The 23,219-nt window shown below is 38.6% G+C and overlaps 2 protein-coding genes across 28 annotated transcripts in view; one reads left to right on the top strand and one right to left on the bottom strand.

The window, feature by feature from the left end:
• LOC134669543 (uncharacterized) overlaps positions 1-8,007 on the top strand; it is a 31,816-nt gene extending 23,809 nt beyond the window's left edge. The window contains exons 6-9 of the mRNA XM_063527150.1: positions 183-441; positions 3,778-3,877; positions 5,253-5,436; positions 7,021-8,007. Coding sequence (XP_063383220.1) covers positions 183-441; positions 3,778-3,877; positions 5,253-5,436; positions 7,021-7,496 — 1,019 coding nt within the window. The 3' untranslated portion in view covers positions 7,497-8,007. The remainder of the gene's footprint in view (positions 1-182; positions 442-3,777; positions 3,878-5,252; positions 5,437-7,020) is intronic.
• A 1,691-nt stretch (positions 8,008-9,698) lies between these two features.
• LOC134669560 (casein kinase I) overlaps positions 9,699-23,219 on the bottom strand; it is a 60,694-nt gene continuing 47,173 nt past the window's right edge. For 15 of the 27 annotated variants that reach the window (XM_063527189.1, XM_063527185.1, XM_063527184.1 and 12 more), the window contains 3 exons: positions 23,154-23,176; positions 18,221-18,345; positions 9,699-15,583 (listed from right to left, as the gene is read on the bottom strand). In XM_063527189.1, coding sequence (XP_063383259.1) covers positions 15,357-15,583; positions 18,221-18,345; positions 23,154-23,176 — 375 coding nt within the window. In that variant the 3' untranslated portion in view covers positions 9,699-15,356. Of the gene's footprint in view, positions 15,584-18,220; positions 18,346-23,122; positions 23,177-23,219 lie in introns of all 27 variants that reach the window. The other 12 variants (XM_063527203.1, XM_063527208.1, XM_063527192.1 and 9 more) reach the window with 11 other exon arrangements.

The following is a 23,219-nucleotide window of genomic DNA, read 5'->3' as shown; positions in this document are numbered from 1 at the left end:
TTATTTTGACTTATGTTTTGTAAAAAAGGGATAAAACATAATTTAACTAAATCAGGTCCCTAAAGTTATATATATATATATATATATATATATATATATATATATATATATATATATATATATATATATATATATATATATATATATATATATATCTATTTATCATTATCCTTCTCCCCCAGATGATTCCGGCACCGAGCACAGCGAGGACGACGACGACCACGCCCCCCAGAACAACGGCGGCGGCTACCCGCGCCTCGTCCTCACCCCCGAGGAGCGCCGCCTCCTCGCCAAGGAGGGCATCACCCTCCCCACCAGCTACCCCCTCACCAAGCACGAGGAGAGGGAGCTCAAGAGGATCAGGAGGAAGATCAGGAATAAGATCTCCGCGCAGGACTCGAGGAAGAGGAAGAAGGAGTATGTTGACGGGCTTGAAGACAGGTTTGTGTTGTTTTATTATCTAACACACTATTTACCCCCGAGGAGCGCGGCCTCCTCGCCAAGGAGGGCATCACCCTCCCCACCAGCTACCCCCTCACCAAGCACGAGGAGAGGGAGCTCAAGAGGATCAGGAGGAAGATCAGGAATAAGATCTCCGCGCAGGACTCAAGGAAGAGGAAGAAGGAGTATGTTGACGGGCTTGAAGACAGGTTTGTACTGTTTTATTAACATACTTCGTCGGGTGATAAGCCAAAGTCACTAACTAACACCATTTAAATTATTGGACAATAAACCGTGTTACAAGTGTAATAAAGTGCATTTTTTTTTTTATTATGAATGGGCTTACTCATACATCATGAAAAACATGTAACCATGTATGTAATGTAAACATGTATGTCATTATTCATGTTGTTGTTGTGCATTGTTAGGTACTTTAATTTTTTGATAGTACTTAGTGACTTTTGCTTGTCACCCGACGATTTACCCCCGACGGAAAGGACGACGTTTAGGAACGGGAAAGTGTTTCTTTGTAAGAAAACACTATAATGATGTTGCCTGTATTTATAATAAATTATTTTACACCATGCACGAAATAAAGCACCAGAAGATTACTAGAGAAACGTAGACAACAGTTATTTTTTGACGCAATTTATATTTAATAGAACTAAAAAATACCGGCCAAGTGCGAGTCAGACTTGCGCACTAAGGTTTCCGCAAAAAACGGCATAAAAATCACGTTTGTTGTATAGGAGCCACACTTAAATATTTATTATATTCTGTTTTTACTATTTGTTGTTATAGCGGCAACAGAAATACATCATCTGTGAAAATTTCAACTGTCTAGCTATCAGATTCATGAGATACAGCCTGGTGACAGACAGACAGCGGAATCTTAGTAATAGATAACTGATTTGACTAGCTATGACTATAAGAATACCATATTTTAGGCGTACTCGTACAGTATCGTCATAAAATTCCCTACACTCCCTGTCATTCTCCAAATCGACATATTTAACCTAGCCAGGCGTGGCTCACTCGGCTACAGGTAGCTAAAAGTCCATCCGTTCGACCCCAATTTTGGGGTTTGCCATAAGCCGCGCTGTCGCCACCTAGCGGCCATATCTGTGCTGATCGTGACAGACGCGTTTTGTTAGAGTGAGTCTTCTGTACCTAGTACTATTATTTATTCTGTGATCTAGCGTAGCACCGGTGTCGACTGTCCCACTTTAATTTAAGAGCAAGCCGAATTCAGTTGGACTACTCAACAATTAATCCGACTTTCACTACATGACATTTCACGACGTATGTGTAACAAGCCAGTCGTGTAACAAACCTGTATGTGTACTTTGCAGTTGCATAATACAAATACCTACTCTTTTTTGCACGCTCAATAGAAACGATCGTTTTAACAGCCCATTGTGAATCGTGAATGGAAAGGTTTCACTAAATTTTGGTTACTTTTCAATACTCAATATACACAAAACACAAAATTAATTAATTATTATTATACAGAATTGTTATTTATGTTTTTCCGTCTTTAAACTCATGGGTAGATACAACATGTTCGGAACAAGTTTGCAGTAATGTATTACTCCTCTATCTACTAAAATCCATTTACGGGTGCATAAAGATACCTACCCTAGCTAGACCCTAGCAGGCGTTACGTCGGTGGATATCGTAAATAAGGGAGAATTATGTTTTATTATTACCATGTTTGTGCTTAGTTTAGAAAAGTTGATCAAATGTAACACCCCTTCAACCGTTGCTATAGAATAGAATCCCGAGATCAAAATATCCGGCAGCAAATATTTGCGTGATGATCGTTTCCAACTCATGGCTCTATTTCCCTGAGTACTTGTTTATCTATATAAATATATCTAGAGGCTTTCCACGCTATTTTCATGTCTATAGGATGTAGGCTGTATCGAACGACAAAAATATCATCTACCACCAACTTAGTTGAATAAATCTCCTTAGGTATAGGTTAACCGGAAGAGATCCTTAGGGTTATCCCTACTAATGTTCGCCTACAAAGGCGACACAAACAACAACAACAAAGGTGTAGTACAAACTACACATTTATGTTTATCTGATGTAACCATTATGACTTTCTTTTCGTACAATAAAGTATATTACTTAAAGTATATTAGTTGTTGACCATGTCCTTATATTTTTTGTAAGTAATGCATCTATTTATTTACAGGTACATAAAATATACTAAATCACAAAAGTATCAACAATTTTTACAGTGTAAACATTTACAATAAAAATTATATTAACCACGACGTTCCGTTATCTAGTTACATAAAGGAAAGTCGTGGTTACTAAGCAATAAAAAAAACATAAAAATAGATATAAATGAGTTGACGATTTTGTCGATAAACAACAATTACTTCCAAGAAACCTTTAATACAGCCAGATATTGCAACTGAAGTTGACATATTTGAGTAGCTGGTTTATTTGGATAAGGGGACTTTTTACTGAACAACATCATCTCTATAGAAACAGTTCTAGCACAGAATAAATAATAGTACTAGGTACAGAAGGTTCACTTTCAAATAAAACGCGTCTATTACGCGAGATACAAACCCAAGCGCGATCAGGCGTCCGTTTCGTAGCGGTGCGCGGCAAGTGCTACTATTAGACACCAAAATTGGTGTGGCCGCATGTACTTGTAGTGACGGAGTGAGCCAACGCCTGGTTCTGGCGACACTATAATCTAATCAAATGAGCGATACTGCGTTCCGCACGCTGACCTTTTTATTTTATCTCATTCAGTGGATGTTACGTAAACTTACGGTGAAGTTAATGCAACATTATTCACTTTATAATAATAAGTTTTAAAATTATATTATAAAATATTAAGCATACATTGTGCGATTGGATATATTGATTAAGTAATACAATTCAATTCATAATATTCTTTATTCAAATAGGTCTAGCAACAAGCACTTTTGAATAGCAAAATTACGTAAAATTTAATGTTTGAATAGACAAAACATAAATCATCGGCTCATCGCTAATTATCAGAGCAGTTTAATTTTAATTGCATAAGTACTACCTAGGATTGTAAAATCAAATTATTGTTAATGATTAAAATCAATAACATTGTGGCTTTTTATTTATATTTCTTTTAATTGAGTTAATATTGTTGCCAATCTTGCCAATGTCATTTATTTTAAAGATTCATTGTCCAAACTCAGGTCTAAACTCTACAGCGAAACACTAAATGCTTGGTATTGATGGCTTTTGAAAACGTCAGACAACCCAACCTATAAAACGCCTACTTAATGGTACATACCCAAATTATAATTATAACACAATGTGTTGTTGCAGGGTTAAGCAGTGCACAGCCGAGAACCAAACCCTGATCCGAAGGATAAAAATCCTGCAGTCACAGAACCAGTCTCTGTCCGCACAGTTGAAGAGGTTGCAGGTATGGTATAAATCATATCTTTTCGGTTTACTAGTCTAAAACCCTATTTAGACGGTTCATGAATTTACTTACAATATTCGATACATTACTAACTACAGAGTCCAAGTCATTAGTCCCAAGAGTCATGCAAGTTCTTGAACCGTCTCAATGGGGCTTTAAGTATAAAAAAATTGAATTGTCCTTAGCAACAACACAACAATGTCTGTTTTTCCTTATCATGTTTCATGCTTTAAACATAGCCCGAGAAGGTTGGCCATACTAAAAAATGCACATATGTTATTGTCATTGCCCGCATGGCAACTATGCTAAGGAAAAACTGTGTTGTTTTCCTCGGGATTCCGTCTTCTGCCATATTATCTAATCATTAGATTCTAATGTAAATAAAGAACGTCTAAAGACGTCGCGAGTTGTTATCAGTAGTTATAAATATTATTTAAGTCGGGTTAAACTTGTATTCCCCTTGCAACAAATAGTGCGCATACAACTTTTAGCGTATGTATGTATTTTTGAAGTGTTCAGTGAATAAAGAAAAATGCGACGTTGTCAGCATATTGCTCTCATCAGATAAATATGTAAACGCACTGAGGCGTGAAGTTGCATTTGTCCTTGAGATTTAATGAGATTGTTGTCGACGATATTCTAGCATGTTTACTACGCTGTTATGTAATGTAAGATTTTAGAGGTCGATGCAGAATCAAGCTATGATTACATTGATTACCTACCAACAATGATGATAAAAAGTTGTGACATTTGGGTGACTACGCTACATTTTTTTGTAGCAGTGACAGTTGTAATCTCTACGCAAATATGTTTATATAATATTTGACGTACATATGTTCGTGAATTTACTTTTTAATGCGTTAGGTGTATTTTTAAAGATCTCTCCAAATAACGACCTGTAGGTCAAATCATACCCATGCGCTTTTATTTTTGGCTTTTGGTCCTGGTCACCAAAAAGAACGGGGAAGTGGGAAAAGGAATCGGCTCAAAAAGTTTGCTTGGAGATCCCAGAATTATAAAAATAAAAACCGGACAAGTGCGAGTCGGACTTGCTCACGAAGAGTTTCGTAAATACACAAAAAGCCCCCATTTACATATTTATTTTATTCTGTTTTTAGTATTTGTTGTTATAGCGGCAACAGAAATACATCATCTGTGAAAATTTCAATTGCCTAGCTATCAGGGTCATGAGATACAGCCTGTTCACAGACAGACGGACGGACAGTGGAGTTTTACTAATAGTTCTGTATCTACCGTTTGGGTACGGAACCCTAAAACAATGTTTATGTGGGTCTGATATGTGGTTGTATAGGGCGATGTATTGTCAAAATGATCAGTGGATCTGTCGTTTAGTAACATATCGTTTTGTCGGTAGAACGTGCTGACGGGCGCCACGACGGCGGGCGGCAAGGCGCAGCCCGCCACGTGCCTGCTGGTGCTGCTGCTGTCCGTGGCGCTGGTGGCGCTGCCGTCCCTGCGCGACGACGTGCGCGCGCCGCCCCACGCGCCGCCGCCCCAGGTCCCCGCGCAGAGGGCGAGGGCCCTCCTGCAGCACACCAGTGAGTACAACATATGAGCCTCAGCTCCTGATGGACGCAACGGGGGCATTCCACGAGACTGTCGCTTACATAACGCAATTCTTCTAATACTTCTGGAAATGCTGAGTGAGCGATATTGGGTCAGGTAATATTTCATGACTCGGCTAACAAATTGACAGTATATTCTCGAGATTCACGTATTTTATTGAGGTAGCTGCCATACAAGGCAAAAGCGTTATGTAAGAGACAGTCTCGTGGAATGCCCCAACAGCGCTATCCACAGCACTGGGGCCCATTTCTCGAACGATATTAGTCTAATATTATTGGTGTTTTCATGGCAACCCATACGGTTTGACAATTCGTAGACTAATAATATTAGTCTAATACCGTGTGAGAAATGGGCCACCACGTGCTTTCCACCGCACCAATCACAGCAGACAGCAGCCGTACCCGCGGTACCCGTGCCGCGAGCGAGGGCGTTACTGCAGCACACTAGTGAGTACAACATATATGAGCCTCCGTTGCTGATGGACGCAATGCTATCCGCAGCACTCGTCGCGACGACGTGCTTTCCACCGCACCACTCGCATCAGACCGCAGCCTGTCCGCGGTACCCATGCAGCGAGCGAGGGCGTTGCTGCAGCATACTAGTGAGTACACTAAACGATTGGAGTTCTTACAACCTGATGCCGGCTGTACACTCACCGAGAAACCCCGAGAACGGGTGTACACATACTGCTCCCTTCTCGTCTCGCCTTTCTCCGATTGGTTCGCTTCTTTACCGAAACTCGAGAGACTACGTGTGTGTACAGCCGGCATGAGAGTTATCAGTTCTGACAGCCCTCGCATTGAACACAATTCGATGCTTGAGAAGAGATGCTTGGCGAGTTAGAATTCACCTGTGCAATTGAAGATGATTGAAAATCGTAACGGCACTAACTCTGAATTCTCTGATAATTATGAATAGTTAAAGCCAATCAAAAAGCGAATAAAAATAATGCGTGAAAGTGACCACATAACTATTACGATTATACTAATTGGCTTTTACAATAATCGATTGTCACCTTAACTGTGTATCTGCTAGTATGATTGTCGTAATATTTAAAAAGTTAACAACATAAATTATGCAACTTTCAAGGATTATTCAATGTTCGAAAGTAGCCGTAACGCTTTACTTCACTTGCATAATATAAACTGAACTTTCTTGAATTTCTTTTGGGCCAATTGCATTATGCAATTATTACGTAATTGTTATGATGTCCATTGATGTTTTTATTCCGATAATTCTTGAGAAACTTTGCAATTAAGGACCGGTGTCACGCCAATGCGTAACTAACACTGAAGATTAGTTTAATAACGTATTTCATGAAATTAGTTAACTGAAATACCGGATTTTTTACGTTTCTTAACAAATGCCTAAACAAATTCAGGCATTTATTGCTTGAAAGTTAATGGGAATTCAAAATTAAATCGTACAAAATTGTGCATTATCCCGTTAAACTACCACTTTTCTTGTTTATCCATTTGCTATCCGTAGAGACCCTATAGCCCGTTGCCTTCTCAAAATTCCATTGCCAACTGACTTAAAAGTCCATTTATTTCCAGAAATGGTGCTGGACGAAGCCGTGATCGACGACGGCGAGTTCAACATGGAAGAGCTGATCACCTTCAACCGCCACTCCGACCACGACTACCAGGTCACCAAGGCCGAGATCCCCACGCTGCCCGGCGGCTACCACGACCTGCCCATCGACGAGGACTGGCCCCCCAACCTCAAGAAACGCATGAAAACCATACACTTCGACTACGACGACGGACACGACTACCTCCCCCCTATCGTCAAGGAGGAAAACTACGAAAACGCATACAAAATAGATGCAAGAATCGACGAAATAGAGGACAACGCGTTCTTCACTAACACCCTCATGTCCACAGGAAGGAAACTAGGCGAGCTGATCGATCTCTTCCCGCCCATACCGGTCAAGAACGAAGATATATTAGTAGAAGAGGTGTCCGATTATGATACGAGAAATATCACAGAGGTCAAAAGCTTCATCGTGAACGGTGTGAACGGTATTTAGTTTAGTATACCATATAAGTTCCTACGCTTTATATTTAAATCTTATATGGTATTTCCGTTGCATAATTATTTCTAACTTTATATTTTGTTACAATATATTTTCTCTATTTTTACTATGATTTTATTTCGATGAAATTATTCCTTGCGTTAGTGAGATCGTATGATTTTATTTAGGCTAAGTATTATCTCCAGATGAAGTATGATATTACGTAGATGAATTGAAAGAGTTATTTATTTAAGACTTCAAATTAATATAATGATTATAATCTTAGACTATCGTATTAGATATATTTTGTTACGCAATTTTAATTTAAGGCATTTTGTGTTAAATTGGTGCAATTATGTGTTAATCGCCGAGTAGTGTTAGCTAGGCTAGAGTAAGTTACAATCTGTTCAGATTCACTTTTAGGTGTAGTTCCGTTATATTATCTACTACTTACACGATTGTTTTAAGTTTGTCTTATTGATTGGAATGTGGAAGTTAGTCGAAATAAACTGTACGAGTAACTTTATTGTACTTTTCATTTAATGACCCTCGCCCTCAAAACTGCATCGACGCTGTAAAATCTAGACAGATCAGTTTGGACAGTTTTAACCCGTGGAGCGCCACTCAATGGGTCGCAGCGACTTAGTATCAGACGTGTTACTACGAATCAATATGGGTCAAATTGCTTTGTATCAATTTGTTGTATTGTGGGCGTTCGAGGGTTAATGGTATCACATCAGTAAATTCACGTATACACTGCAGGGACCGCTAAACCATTGCGGCCAAGTGGACGCAGTTTAGCGAAAGGGATCCATTCTCTGTCATTTAAATGAATGACTTTTCCGTTTGACAGAAAGTTCAAATTTTACAACAGATTTTTGTGGATTGGATCCTTTTCCCTAAACTACGTCAAAGCACAGGGCGGACACGCCATACATCGAAAATCATTTGCGTTTATGTGTGCACGGCACGTCTGTACACGCGTCATCATTGTGTGAGTAAGTGGCTTAGGGCTGACTCGTGCGGCGCGCGGCGCGGGGAAGGCGAAGCCGAGGTTTGCCGAGGCCGGCCGAAGGACACGACGAGCGGCCCACTGCGTTGCATAATTCGACCGAAATACGTAAAAAAACAAAATATAGGTTTATGTTTAACAAAATATAGGTTTGTTTTATTTCGCTCCAATTGTTGAATTGGCTTTGTCAGTTTATAGTCCTGCACGTACTTGGACTTTCAACACGCCATTATTAAATGTACCTTATTGTTGATGCCTATTGATTATTTTATATAACATACATAATTATTTCTTAAATTCTTAAAATTAAATTAAAAATCAAACGCGAATGTCCCGCGACCAACAAGTTCTTTTTTGTGAAAAGAGTGTTAAACTAAAAATAAAACATTTACGAGGAATATCTGTGTAGAAGGTCTAGTTACCTTAGGTACTTTAAATATTAAATGTTGGCTTAACATTCACAAATTCAACGAACGGGTTTTAATTCATATGATATTATTATTTTTACGCAAAAGTATATAGCCTTATTTACTGATACATATTTCGTCTCTTTGGAAAACTATATTATTATTTATTTCTACAATAAGTAGGTAACCGTACTACCCGTACATCGCACAATACACCGGCATTTTGAACGTTGCGTCATCGCGTCGCGGCGTCGCTAGCCGAACTGAGCGTACGTCAGGAGTCCGTCAGAACTCAGTCGCGGGGCGAGGTAATCCGAGTCGGGGCGGGGCGGTGCGTGTCCGTTCTGTATGATAATACTATTACTTATTCTGTGGTCAAAGTGTGTACCTGCCGTGACTGATGTGTAAGCAGCAGTTATTGATTGTAAAAGATGTGTAACGTCCTAAGAACACGAGCTCCCGCTATTCAGAGGGCCTACCGCGAACCACGTTCAACGTGTTGCCTTCCTGTCACACTTACGTACGAATTTACAAGTGCGACAGGGAGGCAACACGTCGAACGTGGTTCGCGATAAGCCCTCAGGCCTAAACGCGACCCAGTTTCCGTATAATGTGCAGTGCCCCGTACATTACGGTTGTACGCATAGCGCCATTTACATTAGCTGACAAATTCCAAGAACGAATTTGTCTTACCTCTAATACAATCAACAATCTTTGTAAGCTTTCAGTAAATTTTTTTGGCTGAATTTGAAATGTCTGTGGTAATGAAGAGCCTGCAATTAAAAGGAATAAAACAAGTATCTTATAATAAGCTTTATTTAATTATGAGTTAACAAATATTTTCGTATTTTTGAACAGGTTGTGACCTTAACTGAATACAAGTCAAATTGCGTATGCAAATTTTTACCATACATCTTACAGAAAAATAAACACTGAGAACTGTTTCTATGAATATTAATATTTATTTTATACTTACAATAAGAATTCAATTCAGTTTCAAAAGCATCATGTATTATAATACATAAAGTTATAACTATAGCTTAAAAATCTTCATCGTGCGTCCGCAGACCGATCGAACATGACTTACTTTAGGTAAGCGAACTTTAAATTATAATTTAAATTAACTACACTCCAGCCTACCTACCGGGCGGGCGCCTTCCGACCACGTACAAATACATTTTTGGTGCAACTTTCACATATCAAATTGTTCGGATTTATAGTTCGTTTTTTTTAGCATTAGAAAGAACTTGGAAGAAGGTAAGCGATTTTGGCATGTCTTTTAATTGAAAAACGCTTATTAAAAATCAGTACTTAACTATCATTTATGAAAGCAGAAGAATATAAATGATTGTATTAGATTCATAATTGTTACATATTTGCCGTAACTTATTTTTAAAATGAGTTTTTCAATTAAAAGACACATCAAGATTGTTTACCTAATTTCTAATGCTAAAAAAAACGAGGTATACATAATGTAACTATGCGATGTGGGAAATAAAAGGTGCTTTATAACATTGTGGTTATTTTGTAAAGTTTTAACGCAAACTGGCGATGGCTCAGCGCGTTTGTTCACGTTATTTACTCTTGGTCTTTCTAAGCACCCTGATGTCTGATTACTGCCTTATTTGGGCTGATTTAGACGGCGAACTCGCAGGCGATTTTAGTTACATTGCGGACTGTTGGTTCCGTCCAATTCAACCGACCGATCAAAACCCGCAATGTAATGAAACTAACATGCGAGTTCTCGCATCGTCTAAATAAGCGCAATGTTTGAAGGGGTAAACCCAAGTGTAAATGACCCGAACACAAAACGCATTGTATAAAATATCATGAGCAGCAAGTAGGTACCAGTAAATTATCCTAACGTATATCGCCACCGACAGCATTCGCGTTACGAACACTCGAATAAATGTATTATTGCGTAGACGCGCAAATTTATTTGTTCGCGGGTTACAAAACACTTTACATTTTAATACCCAATCTAATTTGATTATACTATCTAGCAAATAGAAAGTAACAATTAGGTACAACTATGGTATTTACGATCATGTTTAGACATACATGGTTTAATTACACTCCATTATAATATTGCCTTGTACAATACGAGTTAACGAACATTTAACGATGAAAATACTTCATTTTGTTCACAATAATTCATCAAAAAAACATGATTGAAGAACTAAAAAAAATCCGTTTTACATTTATAAATTTCGACAATAATCGCATTATCTATACTTTTTCTAAAAATATGAAATCGACACAACAAGATGTTTTTAATGTTAAATCACTTCAAATATACTTAGCCAAAAATGAATAACTTCTAATGCGGGAATACACATTTGTGATGACTACATCTGTGACTAATCCATTACTCGTACAGACGGCAATGAGGCGGCCCCAGGTCAGTCCGAAGCAGACATATTGCCGTCCACAAAACCTTACTCATACGCTCACGCGTTGCCGATAATACTTGCCGCGCCCTGACCAAGCAAAAATATACAAATGTATTTCCTCCTAAGCTGTACAATTTTTACACCGACAACGCAGCGGCCGCGGCGAACATACTATACACCATTTAGTAAAATTTAGTCATACTGTAATTTTTCACACGCATAAGGAAGACTCGAAAACCATAACGACCAACGAAATGTAACGTATTTCGGAAACTTTAACAATAACATAAGAAGTGATGACCAAATCGTGACTAAATGGTTGGTGTAGCGTGTCGCGCGGCCGCGGCACTCGGCGTCTCCTCTCCCCCCGTCGCCGACTACTCAGTCTATTCGCATCCTGACTCCGTCTCTCCGTAAGTAAGTCAACATCCCTGGCGTACGCCGTGCCTCACTATGTAAGCAAGAAGTGCTATTGGAATGACCGCGCTCCGAGGAGCGTCGCCGACTATCCTAATCAAAATGATATACAGTCATAAGAACTATTATGAAAAGAAAGCTCGCAAACGTGAATTGACTCTTGCCCGTAGCCGCGTTTGTACACGAAGGTGAAATGTTTGTCAGTCTTGTGGGGATCGGCTCGCTCGGCCCGGGTCGGGCACGCCCGCGAACAACCTATACACGCTGTAATGAACCTTTACATAAAATTATTGCACGTTAAATAGCGATGCCATCGAAAACGACCGATTACTTCCATACTGAAGAGCTTTTGACACTTTCTTACTTATTGCATGAAATTACGTCATATATTAAAACTATAATTAAAGAATACGAGCATAAATAATGATAGGAAAGTATGTGGCCTCTATAGGAACGGAGCCGATTTAAATAATATGATAACCATACTTGTTTCACGTGAACTTAGTTTACAAAATGACTAAATAAAATTCTAACCTAGAATGCTTCAGTGTATGCGTCGCGCGCTCGCTCGAGCCTGAGTCACAACCTGTATGGAATAAAGCCACAAGGAACGTTCAACGCACAAACCGAACGACATAACGTAAGTCATATGTTATGGTAATGCTTTACTAAGTAACACAATCCAATACACAACGTAAGTAATGAAAACGGGACGTCGATTGCGTCAAGCGACACTAGTCTGTTACATCTACGATGATGGAGGCTGGAATGGACCAACGCGGACCTAAGTTATATAAATGAGGTACTTATAGTAAATCTCACGTCTCAGAGGGGCGGCTGCCCATAACCGATAAGCGTTTTTTTTTCTTTGATAGTAAGCTTTAGCCACCAAAAACGCTACTTTATTACACTCTGAAGCGACTTGGAGCGTTTCATCTTGGCCCTCGACTTAATTTCTGCCAACCGTGTAAACAACGAGCAATTACATTTATTCACACAAGATCTACTATTGTACGATTTCTAGAGAAAACGGAGCTAGCCGCTATATCGCCAATGAGTCAGCCGCCAGAAAGGGAAAGAATTGAAAATATGAAACATAATTCGCTACGGACGGGAACACAAAACTGAACTGAACTGCGACCACACCCCGCCGTCACGGCCCTCGCGATGAACCCTTATCATGTAATGATGACGGTACACTACGGTCGCGATCTGAGTATCGATTCGAATAACAATGATTCCACTTTTGTTGACAAACACTATAATATAATAAAGATTTCAATAGTAATGACAACAGAGATTTAGTCGCTTTAAATGAACGGCGATCGTGTTGTGATTCTGAGCGACGATAACCTTATTAAATTTACATAAAATTCTTTATATAAGTATTTTACATGTGATTTCAATCGTAAAAGTAGAAGCTAGGTTGTGGCGATGAGCACAGTTATGACTCTTATTCCCGACGCTTGAAATAGTATCTCAATGATTCCGAAAGGGATAGTGGTCCCAACAAAATAAATACGGTGAGGCCACGACATCGCGTGTCGGCGGTTACGTTGAGTGAGTTACCAATGTTAAAATCCTTGGCACTGACAACCTAAGCCCTATTGCAAACACATAAGGCCCACCTTAAGTCAGTAAGAGTTGTATGTGTGGGAGTGAGTGGCACGATCGGACATCACTGTCACTCATGGCGACTCGCTCTTAGCCGCCGCCGCGCGATCGTGGCCGGTTAATTGTTAATCCAGAGATAAATACATGCATAATGTTAAACACAATAACGAATTAGATGTAAATTTCACTACATTGGAATACTATTCCAAATTTTGCACTCTATACGTTGAAGTATAGCCTTAAACGTATAGAGTTAATCAAAATGTTCTGCTATTAAGCCACTAAACATTTTACAATACGAACTACCTTGATAAAATTATATATCTAAACTTTCTTATATGTATCAGTTTGAATTTCAAGAAACCACCACATTATCAGTCATCACATTTACACACGCGCGCACATATACCACGTTTACAAACTAATTTAATATTTGCATATAAATATTTTAAATAGGTTGTAATGCCAAATTTGTTAACGCATTCACTGCCACCGACGCATATATGCGTCACCGTGACTTTCACCCTATGCCTTTGACGCACAGACGCGTTCATAATATATAGTGACAGCAAAATGCGGCACCTGGTGAATGTCCAGGAAAAGAGGGTGGCAGTGAATGCGTTAATGTACTCATACGTATTTCAGAGTATGAATGTGTGTTTCTCATTGTGTTTATTATAAGATAGTTTTGATATCATATTTATCAAGGTAGCCCTGATTGTAAAACGTAGGAATCGAAAAGCTCGTCCCTGAACCCTTACGCATGAAGTTCCCAACTTATTAAGTACAAATTCGGCCAAACTTGAAGAGTTTATTCGACACAAATCATCTTCAAATAACATCCATATTTTAGTTTAACTCCGGTCTCAATCATTCAACCATCAGTGTCATAAACTGACACTCGACAGCTTGAAAATATAATATTAAATCCCGCGTTCTACATTGACATTGCCTCTCTTATATTCCAGCTTTGGAATAAAATTTCTACCAGGTTTTTTCTACAGTATGAGGTTCTTCAAGAAAAAAAATCTAGATTTTTTGGAACTGGCACAGAAGAATAAATTGGAACACTTGCTGCAGGGCTGAGGGGTCGATACTGGTCTCGACAGGCCAATCATTAAGGCCTCGATTTATGATTTCTCTATCTCTGAATTTGTTCAATAGTTATTTACTGGTCAAATACGAGTTTATAAAGATTCAGTGTTCACACATTCTCCGATATATATTATGTATAACGGATCAACGGTACGTTAAAATAACACTTCACCGCCTGGTGAAAGCGTTATTTTTATTGCTCGTGTTTTCTATTGACTTTGTACGGTCAACTGTACTAATATGGGTGTAGCCAACTTATTCAAAAATGTGTCCCATAGTTCTTAATTCACTGACATAAGAGCTATGGGACATTTTTAAGATGATTTGTGCACCCATATTTTTACAGTTGACTGCACATGTTGTCTGTAGATTTCATGTAAAATCAGTGTGAAATACGCTTTAGTTAATGACGAATAATATTACAGTAACATATTTTTTCACGATTTAGGAACGCGCAATTGATTCTCGCGGTCATTAAATTGTGAATTGAAAGATACTTCAAATGGGGTTGGCCGGTGGAAGTTTTTAGCAGATGGCGCCATCATAGCTTGCCCCGTCAATCCCTAGAATCGTGTCAATTTTTTGGTTTTTTTTATACCCTGGATGCCAGCCCTTTAAGCCAAATCTCATAGAAAAAGGGGCAAGCTATGATGGCGCCATCTATGCAAACGTTTGACAGTTGCCAACCCCATTGACAAATCGCTGTAAAACGTTATATTGTTCATAATTAGCAAAGCCACTTCACTAGAGTCCGTCTAAGTTAAATTTGCACCGATTTGAATATAACAAAGTGGTCGTATCATTATAAACATCATATTTTCATAGAAATTTGACAGTAATTATGACATTACCATACTTTTTCATTGCAAATGCCATTGCGAGTTAGCTTGCGAGTTTTTCATCAACCAATAAATACAAAGGTTCAGATATAGAAAAATCACATGCCGTACACCCTAATCGAGCGGGTTGGGGCGATATCCTCTCTAGAAGCGCGAGAGGCCGGCGAAGAGTTTCGCGAGCGGGCGTGTGTGCGGGCACGTGTGTGGCGTGTGTGTGTGTGTGTGACGGTGCGTGTGTGTGTGCGCGCGTCACTTGCCCGCGCGGGCGGCGCACTTCTTCTTTTTGCGTTTGAAGAAGCAGCAGCATCTGGAATAGACGGATTGCCTGTATGAAGATTTACGGAGTCTGCCGTCAACTAAATTATACATTGGGCGAGTTATATTTTTTAATTGTAAAAAAGGGTGTTCTATCTGTACAATATCTTGGTCCAAAGTTATTGCGTCTCACTCTCTCAGTGATCAAAATGAGAGACAAAATACACTTTGGACAGGTGGAATACCCACCCTTGGCAATTTATTTTAAGTACTATTGAAATAACGACACATGACAGTGCCCTAAAAAAATTAGATATTTTGAGACTTACAGTATTTTTGTTTTGTACGAAAAATTTGATCACCATCAGTTGAAAAAAAAACATTAGGCCTGCCGAGGATGGCACACTGAGCACATTACAGTGATCATATTCTTATGCTAGCAATATGTGTTTGCTGTTACATTCATACGAATAAAGATGGGACTTTAAAATTGTGCCACGAATATCAAGTATACTTTGACACGTGATAAAATTATACAACGATATATGATGATGATGAAACTAAACTATTCAAAGCGAGTTTTGATATCAAAAAGTGATTTATAATAAATAATACATAAGAAATCAGTTATTTGTACATTAAAAGCACTAAGAAAGTTTTCTAAAATTTAAATGATTTAAAATGAATCAACTCGTTTATAGCTATTTATTTACTTCTAAAATAGATATACTCGTACTAAATGTTTTAAGACAAATAATGATACAATCACGTATTATCGTGCAGAAAAGTATTTTAAATCGGTGACTCCATCATAAAAAAATATCTTGAGTGGAAAATAACACAAGCATCATTTTAAAAGGGGATTGATAGAAATTGGAAGTCATACATTCAGATCTTCGGTTCTAATAATGCGATAACGTAATGTTTAAATTATAAATAAAACAAACGTGGCCAAAAATGTAACCATTCACTTTTTTATGAAAATAGATCATTTAGACCTATATGTGACGTCTCACGGATAAAGGTACCTTATGGCGGTTGGCGCTTACGCTAATATTAACGATGCTCCAATACTATTGTGTTGCTATACGCCGTAAGCGCCAGCCGCCATAAGTTACCTTTTCCCGTGGAACATCACATATATTTTGATAATAATTGACACTAATATCGATTTTGTATGCAATCATGCTTTAGAAAATATATAATGTGTAACAATATGAATTCCTTACAGGTTTGGCCACTTCTAAGGATAAATTAAATCATGCTAAGTACAGAAGTCAGTTGCAGGTAGCGTCCTATATAGTTTGCAGAGAACAGACTTATGTCAACAAATTGTTTCAAACTGTTAAAAGTATTTCAAAGTTAGTTCGTGCTTTACAAATGATTTTAATCCATCTGATTGTCTGCCGTAAATCAAATAAAATAAAGTCAATATTTGAAACATGTCCCTGCTCGTATGATGTTTGCAATTTTGACTTTAGGAATATTAACAAGGTACAAAATAAAATATGTAAGATCGTACTATAGGATTCCAGTAATAGTGAGCAAAGCTCGATAAAATTTGATAATATGAAGCTTATGACTCCATATAGAAAGAATTATCAAATCTATATAGTCTGTAATTTCACAGAAAACTGTCGAGCTTATATTGTCAGTTGTCGGCGTGATTTTTAACAAGTTTTTGGCTAAATTTTCATTTTAGGTACAAGCTTTTATCGCTGACTGTACTTTTCTTTCCACAGGCAACTAATGCTCATCAAGACAATTCTAAAAACCCCAAACACAATTAGGTTTCGTTGTTTTATCACATAGTTCCTATAGCCACCTCCGGTCTCCATCATCAGATCAGCTCGATGACACCATAATATTGCATTGTCACCCGACTTACGTATGTATGCAAAATTTCAGCTCAACCGGAAACCGGGAAGTGTATCAAATTTAACTTGCAAGATTTGATTACAGACAATGGTCAGGTGAAACTAAATAAAAGCTTGTAAAAATGACTCAAGGCAATCTATTGCCTAGGGTTACTAGATCTGCCTCTTCCCCGGACACTTACTGCTATCTAACAGCGGCAGGGAAATAACATACCTTTCTCTGTCCCTCAACAGATAGTGTCCGGTGCTATTCGTTTTTTTGGCATTAGAATGAAGGTAAGCGATCTTGACATGTATTTTAATTGAAAAACGCTTTTTAAAAATCAATAACTATTACTTATGAAAGCAGAAGAATATAAATAATCGTATTGGATTCATAATTGTTAAATACTTGCCGTGACTTATTTAAAAAAAGTGTTTATCAATTAATAGACACGTCAAAATTGTTTACCTTTTTTCTAATGCTAAAAAAACGAACTATAGGATTTGACGACCGGTCTGGCCTAGTGGGTAGTGACCCTGCCTGTGAAGCCGATGGACCTGGGATCGAATCCCAGTAAGGGCATTTATTTGCGTGATGAGCACAGATATTTGTTCCTGAGTCATGGGTGTTTTCTATGTATAGATTTATAAATATGTATATATTAAATATATCGTTGTCTAAGTACCCACAAAACAAGCCTTATTGAGCTTACTATGGGACTTAGTCAATTTGTGTAATAATGTACTATAATATTTATTTATATTTATTTATAGGATGGATGTAACGCTACCCGCTCGTCAGTCAGTCAGTCCTTACGCAATAAAAAAGAAATAAAAAGGTTTCGTACAGTTGGAACACTGACTTGGTGTCGTCCTGGAGGTCTTGGTCGTGCTGGGGCGCCGTGATGGGCGTGTTGGAGTGCCCCGCCGTGGGGTCGTCCGCGCCCAGCTCGCCGTTCGTCGACGACACCACCTGCGCACCGACGGGTTACAGTGATCCAGTACCCACCGTACACACGGTCGCACCTGCACGCTCCGCGATTGTTGAGCCATTTAGGCCCACTCGCACCATTCCACTAGCCCGGGGTTAACCGGTTAAACCATTAACCCAGTGTCAAATTGTACTGCCAACCGTGGTAACTTCAGGTTTAACCTGTTAACCCCGTGTTACTGAATGGTGAAAGTGGTCTGCCAACCGACCAACCACCGTACATACGGCCGTACCATTACGCTCCGCGTTTGTTGCACCATTTTAAGAGCTATTTCCCACTGACGCCCTGTTTTTTGCGTATGCTATTTCCCACTGACGGTACGTGTTTTGCAGGATCCCGATTTAGTGGTATAGGTGGCATATAGTAACTGTCACGAGAATTCTGTTTGCGGGATCCTGCATGCATACTACAGGAAACGGGATCCTGCAAAAAACCGTACCCGCAAAAAACTGGACGTCAGTGGGAAACACCTCTAGGCTGATTTAGACGGTGCGAGATCTCGCATGCGAGTTTCATTACATTACGGTATTTGATTGGTCGGCTGAATTGGTTGTAACCAATAGTCCTCAATGAAACTAAAATCGTATACGAGTTCACGCGCCGTCTAAATCAGCCCTTCTTAGCTAAATTGGTTGTTCAATACTTACGCTATAGAATTTCCAATTTAGCAAGAACCCTAAGGCCCACTTGCACCATTCCACTAAGCCGGGGTTAACCGGTTAAACCTGAAGTTGCCATGGTTTCCAGTACAATTTGACACTTGGTTAACGGTTTAACCGCTTAACCCCGGGTTAGTGGGATGGTGCAAGTGGCCCTAAATGGCATAACAATCCCGTGTGGTGACTGTACAAGAATTGATTATCAACCGATTTCCAAAAGGGATAATTCATAATTTATCCGGGTTCTTGAATCATTATATTCATTATTTAAACGATTATTCCGAATCATTTCCGTAGACATATTTTTGTGGTAGTGGAATTAGGTCTTGGTGAAGTTTTTGGTAATCTATTAGATGTAGAGGAGGTAGGGGACCATTAGGCAGTCGGGAGGCTCGGGCACCCCCTTGTAAATCGTCTTGATTTACTAGGGGTACCCGAGCCTCCCGACTGCCCAATGGTCCCCTACCTCCCCTACACACACAAACTTTTCCGAATTGTCAAAGTCATCAAAATCTACAAGACCGTCAAAATGTAATCACGAAAGTGAGGGGATTAAGCCGTTCGAATAATGACTCAAAAATTCGAAGCTCGTATTCTGTTCAAAAGATGACTGTTTTATGATTTTCGATCTGATAAGTACCGTGAAGAATTAATACAAACTCCTCAAATTTGCTCCTTTTGGAATTAAGATTGAAATCATACCGAAAATGTTATAAATCGAGATATTGTCCAAGTTAATTAACTAACGTAATCAAGTGAATATTGGCATTAAAACCATTATAATTCTCGGAGAATTTCCTAACAAAAGAGATGACAATCAACCTGTGAACTAAATATGTAGGCACAGCATTAACCTTTTGGATGCCAATGACCGATATACCCGCACCGCAGGTTCAACGCCAGGCTGATTAATCGGTCACAGACCACAGAGCAACATAGACCTACGCGCATATGCATACAGATCAATTTCAGTTTTGACACTTCGGTGTCGTGGTGTCCGCGTGACAGCTTTTGTGTTTTATTTGACACGGCGTCGAAAAGGTTAAACTACGGCACATGCAAATACTAATTGTCATCACTTAAATGTGTCTTGTATATCACAATTCAAGCACCCAAATATTCACCAGATTACTCGAAGAAAGTGCAGAAACAAGCTTGAGTAAGCCCTATTTGTGCACTTTCCGTGTTTATTCTCCTAAGGACTGGGGAACCCGGACACTCACAGATTGCTATTATTAATTTTATCCACTCCAAAGCAATGTAAACGGGACACATTGAACGTGGCCTGATTTCATTGTCTTAGTTTAACTATGTCGTAGAAACCCTTTACCTCCATGAGAAATTTAAAACCATATTTTTCTAAGTAACAGTAGTTTTTTCTCACAAAGTATGTTTTTTTTTATTTATACAGGGTGTTTGGTACAACGTTTTCCAAATTAAAACGGCAGATAGCTTGAGTCATTTGCTATCTTCTCGCGCCTAGAAAAACAAAATTGGCCATGGTTTTTTTTTTACTACTACGCAAGTAAAAATTTGAAATATACGAATAACTGTCATAAAAGTAAAAACAAATGTGCGCCAAATTAAAAATTTCTAGGCCTGCGAAGATAGCAAATGACTCAAGCTATCTGCCGTTTTAATTTGGCAAACGATGTACCAAACACCCTGTATGCCTATATGTATATCACATACGCTATCAAATGTATAAGACAGCGGCAGTTAAAGGGTTACATAGCAATGCTTTCCTTTTATTAATATAAATAATTAATTATTTATAATTTCTTTTGCAACATTGAGCACCAGGAGCATTCCACGGGCTGTCCCGTACAAACGCATTGTATTTCCTGTGTTGCGACTTTTTTCTCGGCATTTAAAGCAGGCGATTATTTTTCTGTGCATATTTTTGACCATTTGTCATAGAAAAGAAAACTCTTATACCTTTAAATCTTCAGAAACTTCGCGTTTGTACGGGACAACGGTAGACAATTTCGTGGAATACTCCACCAATAAAAACACGAAACAAATTTGTAAATAATATTCGGATTGAAAATGCATGTGTTTGTATAAACATAAGATTTTTTTTTAATAGCCTGGTTAAGTGTCCCACTCCTGGGAAATGGGATTGGCGGGAAACTACAAAAGACAGAGTTGAGTGGAGGTATAGTTCGTAGGTTCGTAACTGAGCCCGAGCTAATCCTATTGTCTATTGTTAAGTAAAACCGCTCGTGCCACGTGCCACCACCACCTGCATAAAAACCTGCGTACTTCAGTTACTGAGTGCCGGCGAGTCGAACGCTACAGAACCAGTCTAAAATGTGTCATCGAGATGCGTAACAAAGGCGCGTTATCGGAGAGCGCAACTACACTGGTTTTTTGAGCGTTGGACTAGCCTGCGCTCAGGTGCCAAATAGAATAAGGATGATCCTTTTTTGCAGGTAAGTAGCACGTGCGGTTTTACTTAACAATAGACAATAGGATTAGCCGCCGGGCTCAGTTACGAATCTACGAACTATAGCGAGGGCTTTGCCCAGCAGTGGGACAATTAACCAGGCTATTAAACATAAGATATTTATAATAAATTTTGTACAGTTTAATAATAGTAAAGCATTATTAAAATAATAAAATCATTAACGTGATTATTATAGGTACTCCAACTTATAATTATTAGTAATTTAAGCCATTTGTTTGTCATTATATGGACAAGATGATATAAATGTGTTGGACAAAAAAATGTTTATCAATATTTAAAAAAACACTAATTATATTAGTAAGTATAGTATTATAGAATATTATTAATATAATAGATTAATATTTAAATAAGATTTTTTAATGTTAAAATTTTGTTTTGTTTAAATGCATTAAAGAAAAACAACATCTAGAAGCGAATACTGACTAACAACAACATTGCAGCATACAAAGCAAAAAAAAACACGACTATAGCCTCTAAACATTCTACGAGTAAGAAGTCCCACGTCATGTCTTGCACATATAGATGGTCAAGCAAATCTTGTCAGTAGAAAAAGGCGCGAAATTTAAATTTTCTATGAGACGCTATCCCTTCGCGCCTACATTTTTCAAATTTGCCGCCTTTTTCTACTGACAAGATCTGCTTGACCAAGTATATATATGACGCAAAAGGCCTTTTAAAAATAATTGAAAAAGATAAAGAAGAACTTACTATCATTAACAACTTAGGCCCACTTGCACCATTCCACTAACCCGGAGTTAACCGGTTAAACCTGGACTTACCATGGTTATTTACCAGTACAATTTGACACTGGTTTAACGGTTTAACCGCTTAACCCCGGGTTAGTGGGATGGTGCAAGTGGACCTTTAGTGGTATACTGGTTAACTGGAAATAATCCGATTTTTTTTTAATTAAAAATAATCAACTGAGTAGCCTTTTATCATGGCTGATTTTTAAACAACTTTATTTCAAAAATTCGGTTCCGAACTTGTTTGTTTATTTTTTATTAGACTTCTTATTCAGACATAACATAAATAAAACTGTTTATGAATGAATATTGGCTGTGCTTTAGGTTTTTGACAATAGCACAATGTCCACTCGACTTTATTCACATCGAAGACAAACATTAACATGTACAGCCTTATGGCAAATAAAGGATTTGCAACATTTAGGGTTTTTCGGCTTAACGTACTTGAATATATTTTTTTTTTTACTTTGCTAACTCTATTTACTGCTGTTGGAATAACACACAGCTTACGGCTCGGCCACGACATTGCGCGACTGGTGACGGCGGCGGCGGCAACCATAGGTTGGAGCGAGATACGGCGATCGGATCTTTCGTTCCTACCTATAGTTGTCGCCGCCCCCTTCGCCAGTCGCGCAATGTTGTGGCCGAGCCGTTAAACAGCGGTATTTGAATGGTTTACATTTGACTCCTTCAGGTTCTTTCAAATGTACGTTTTTAATTGTTAATGTAAAATATTTAACAATAACACGGTTGTCTCTCTATGCTGTAAGATTAAGATAATTTTGCTACAAGAGTGCGGTATTACGATGTCTTCGATGCAATAATTCGAATGTAAAGCAACATGCAGACATTCACACGAGGCTTGTCGCAAAATTAAACTAACCGTGGACACGGATCCGGGGAATTTCACATACCGAAAATGCTTATTCTTCAACAGCTAAAAAATAAATACACCAATATACATTCACAATGTACACAAC

This window comes from Cydia fagiglandana, chromosome 12 (genome assembly GCF_963556715.1).
Source record: "Cydia fagiglandana chromosome 12, ilCydFagi1.1, whole genome shotgun sequence".
NCBI classification, from domain to species: Eukaryota; Metazoa; Arthropoda; class Insecta; order Lepidoptera; family Tortricidae; genus Cydia; species Cydia fagiglandana.
This window is presented reverse-complemented; position numbering and strand designations above follow the sequence as displayed.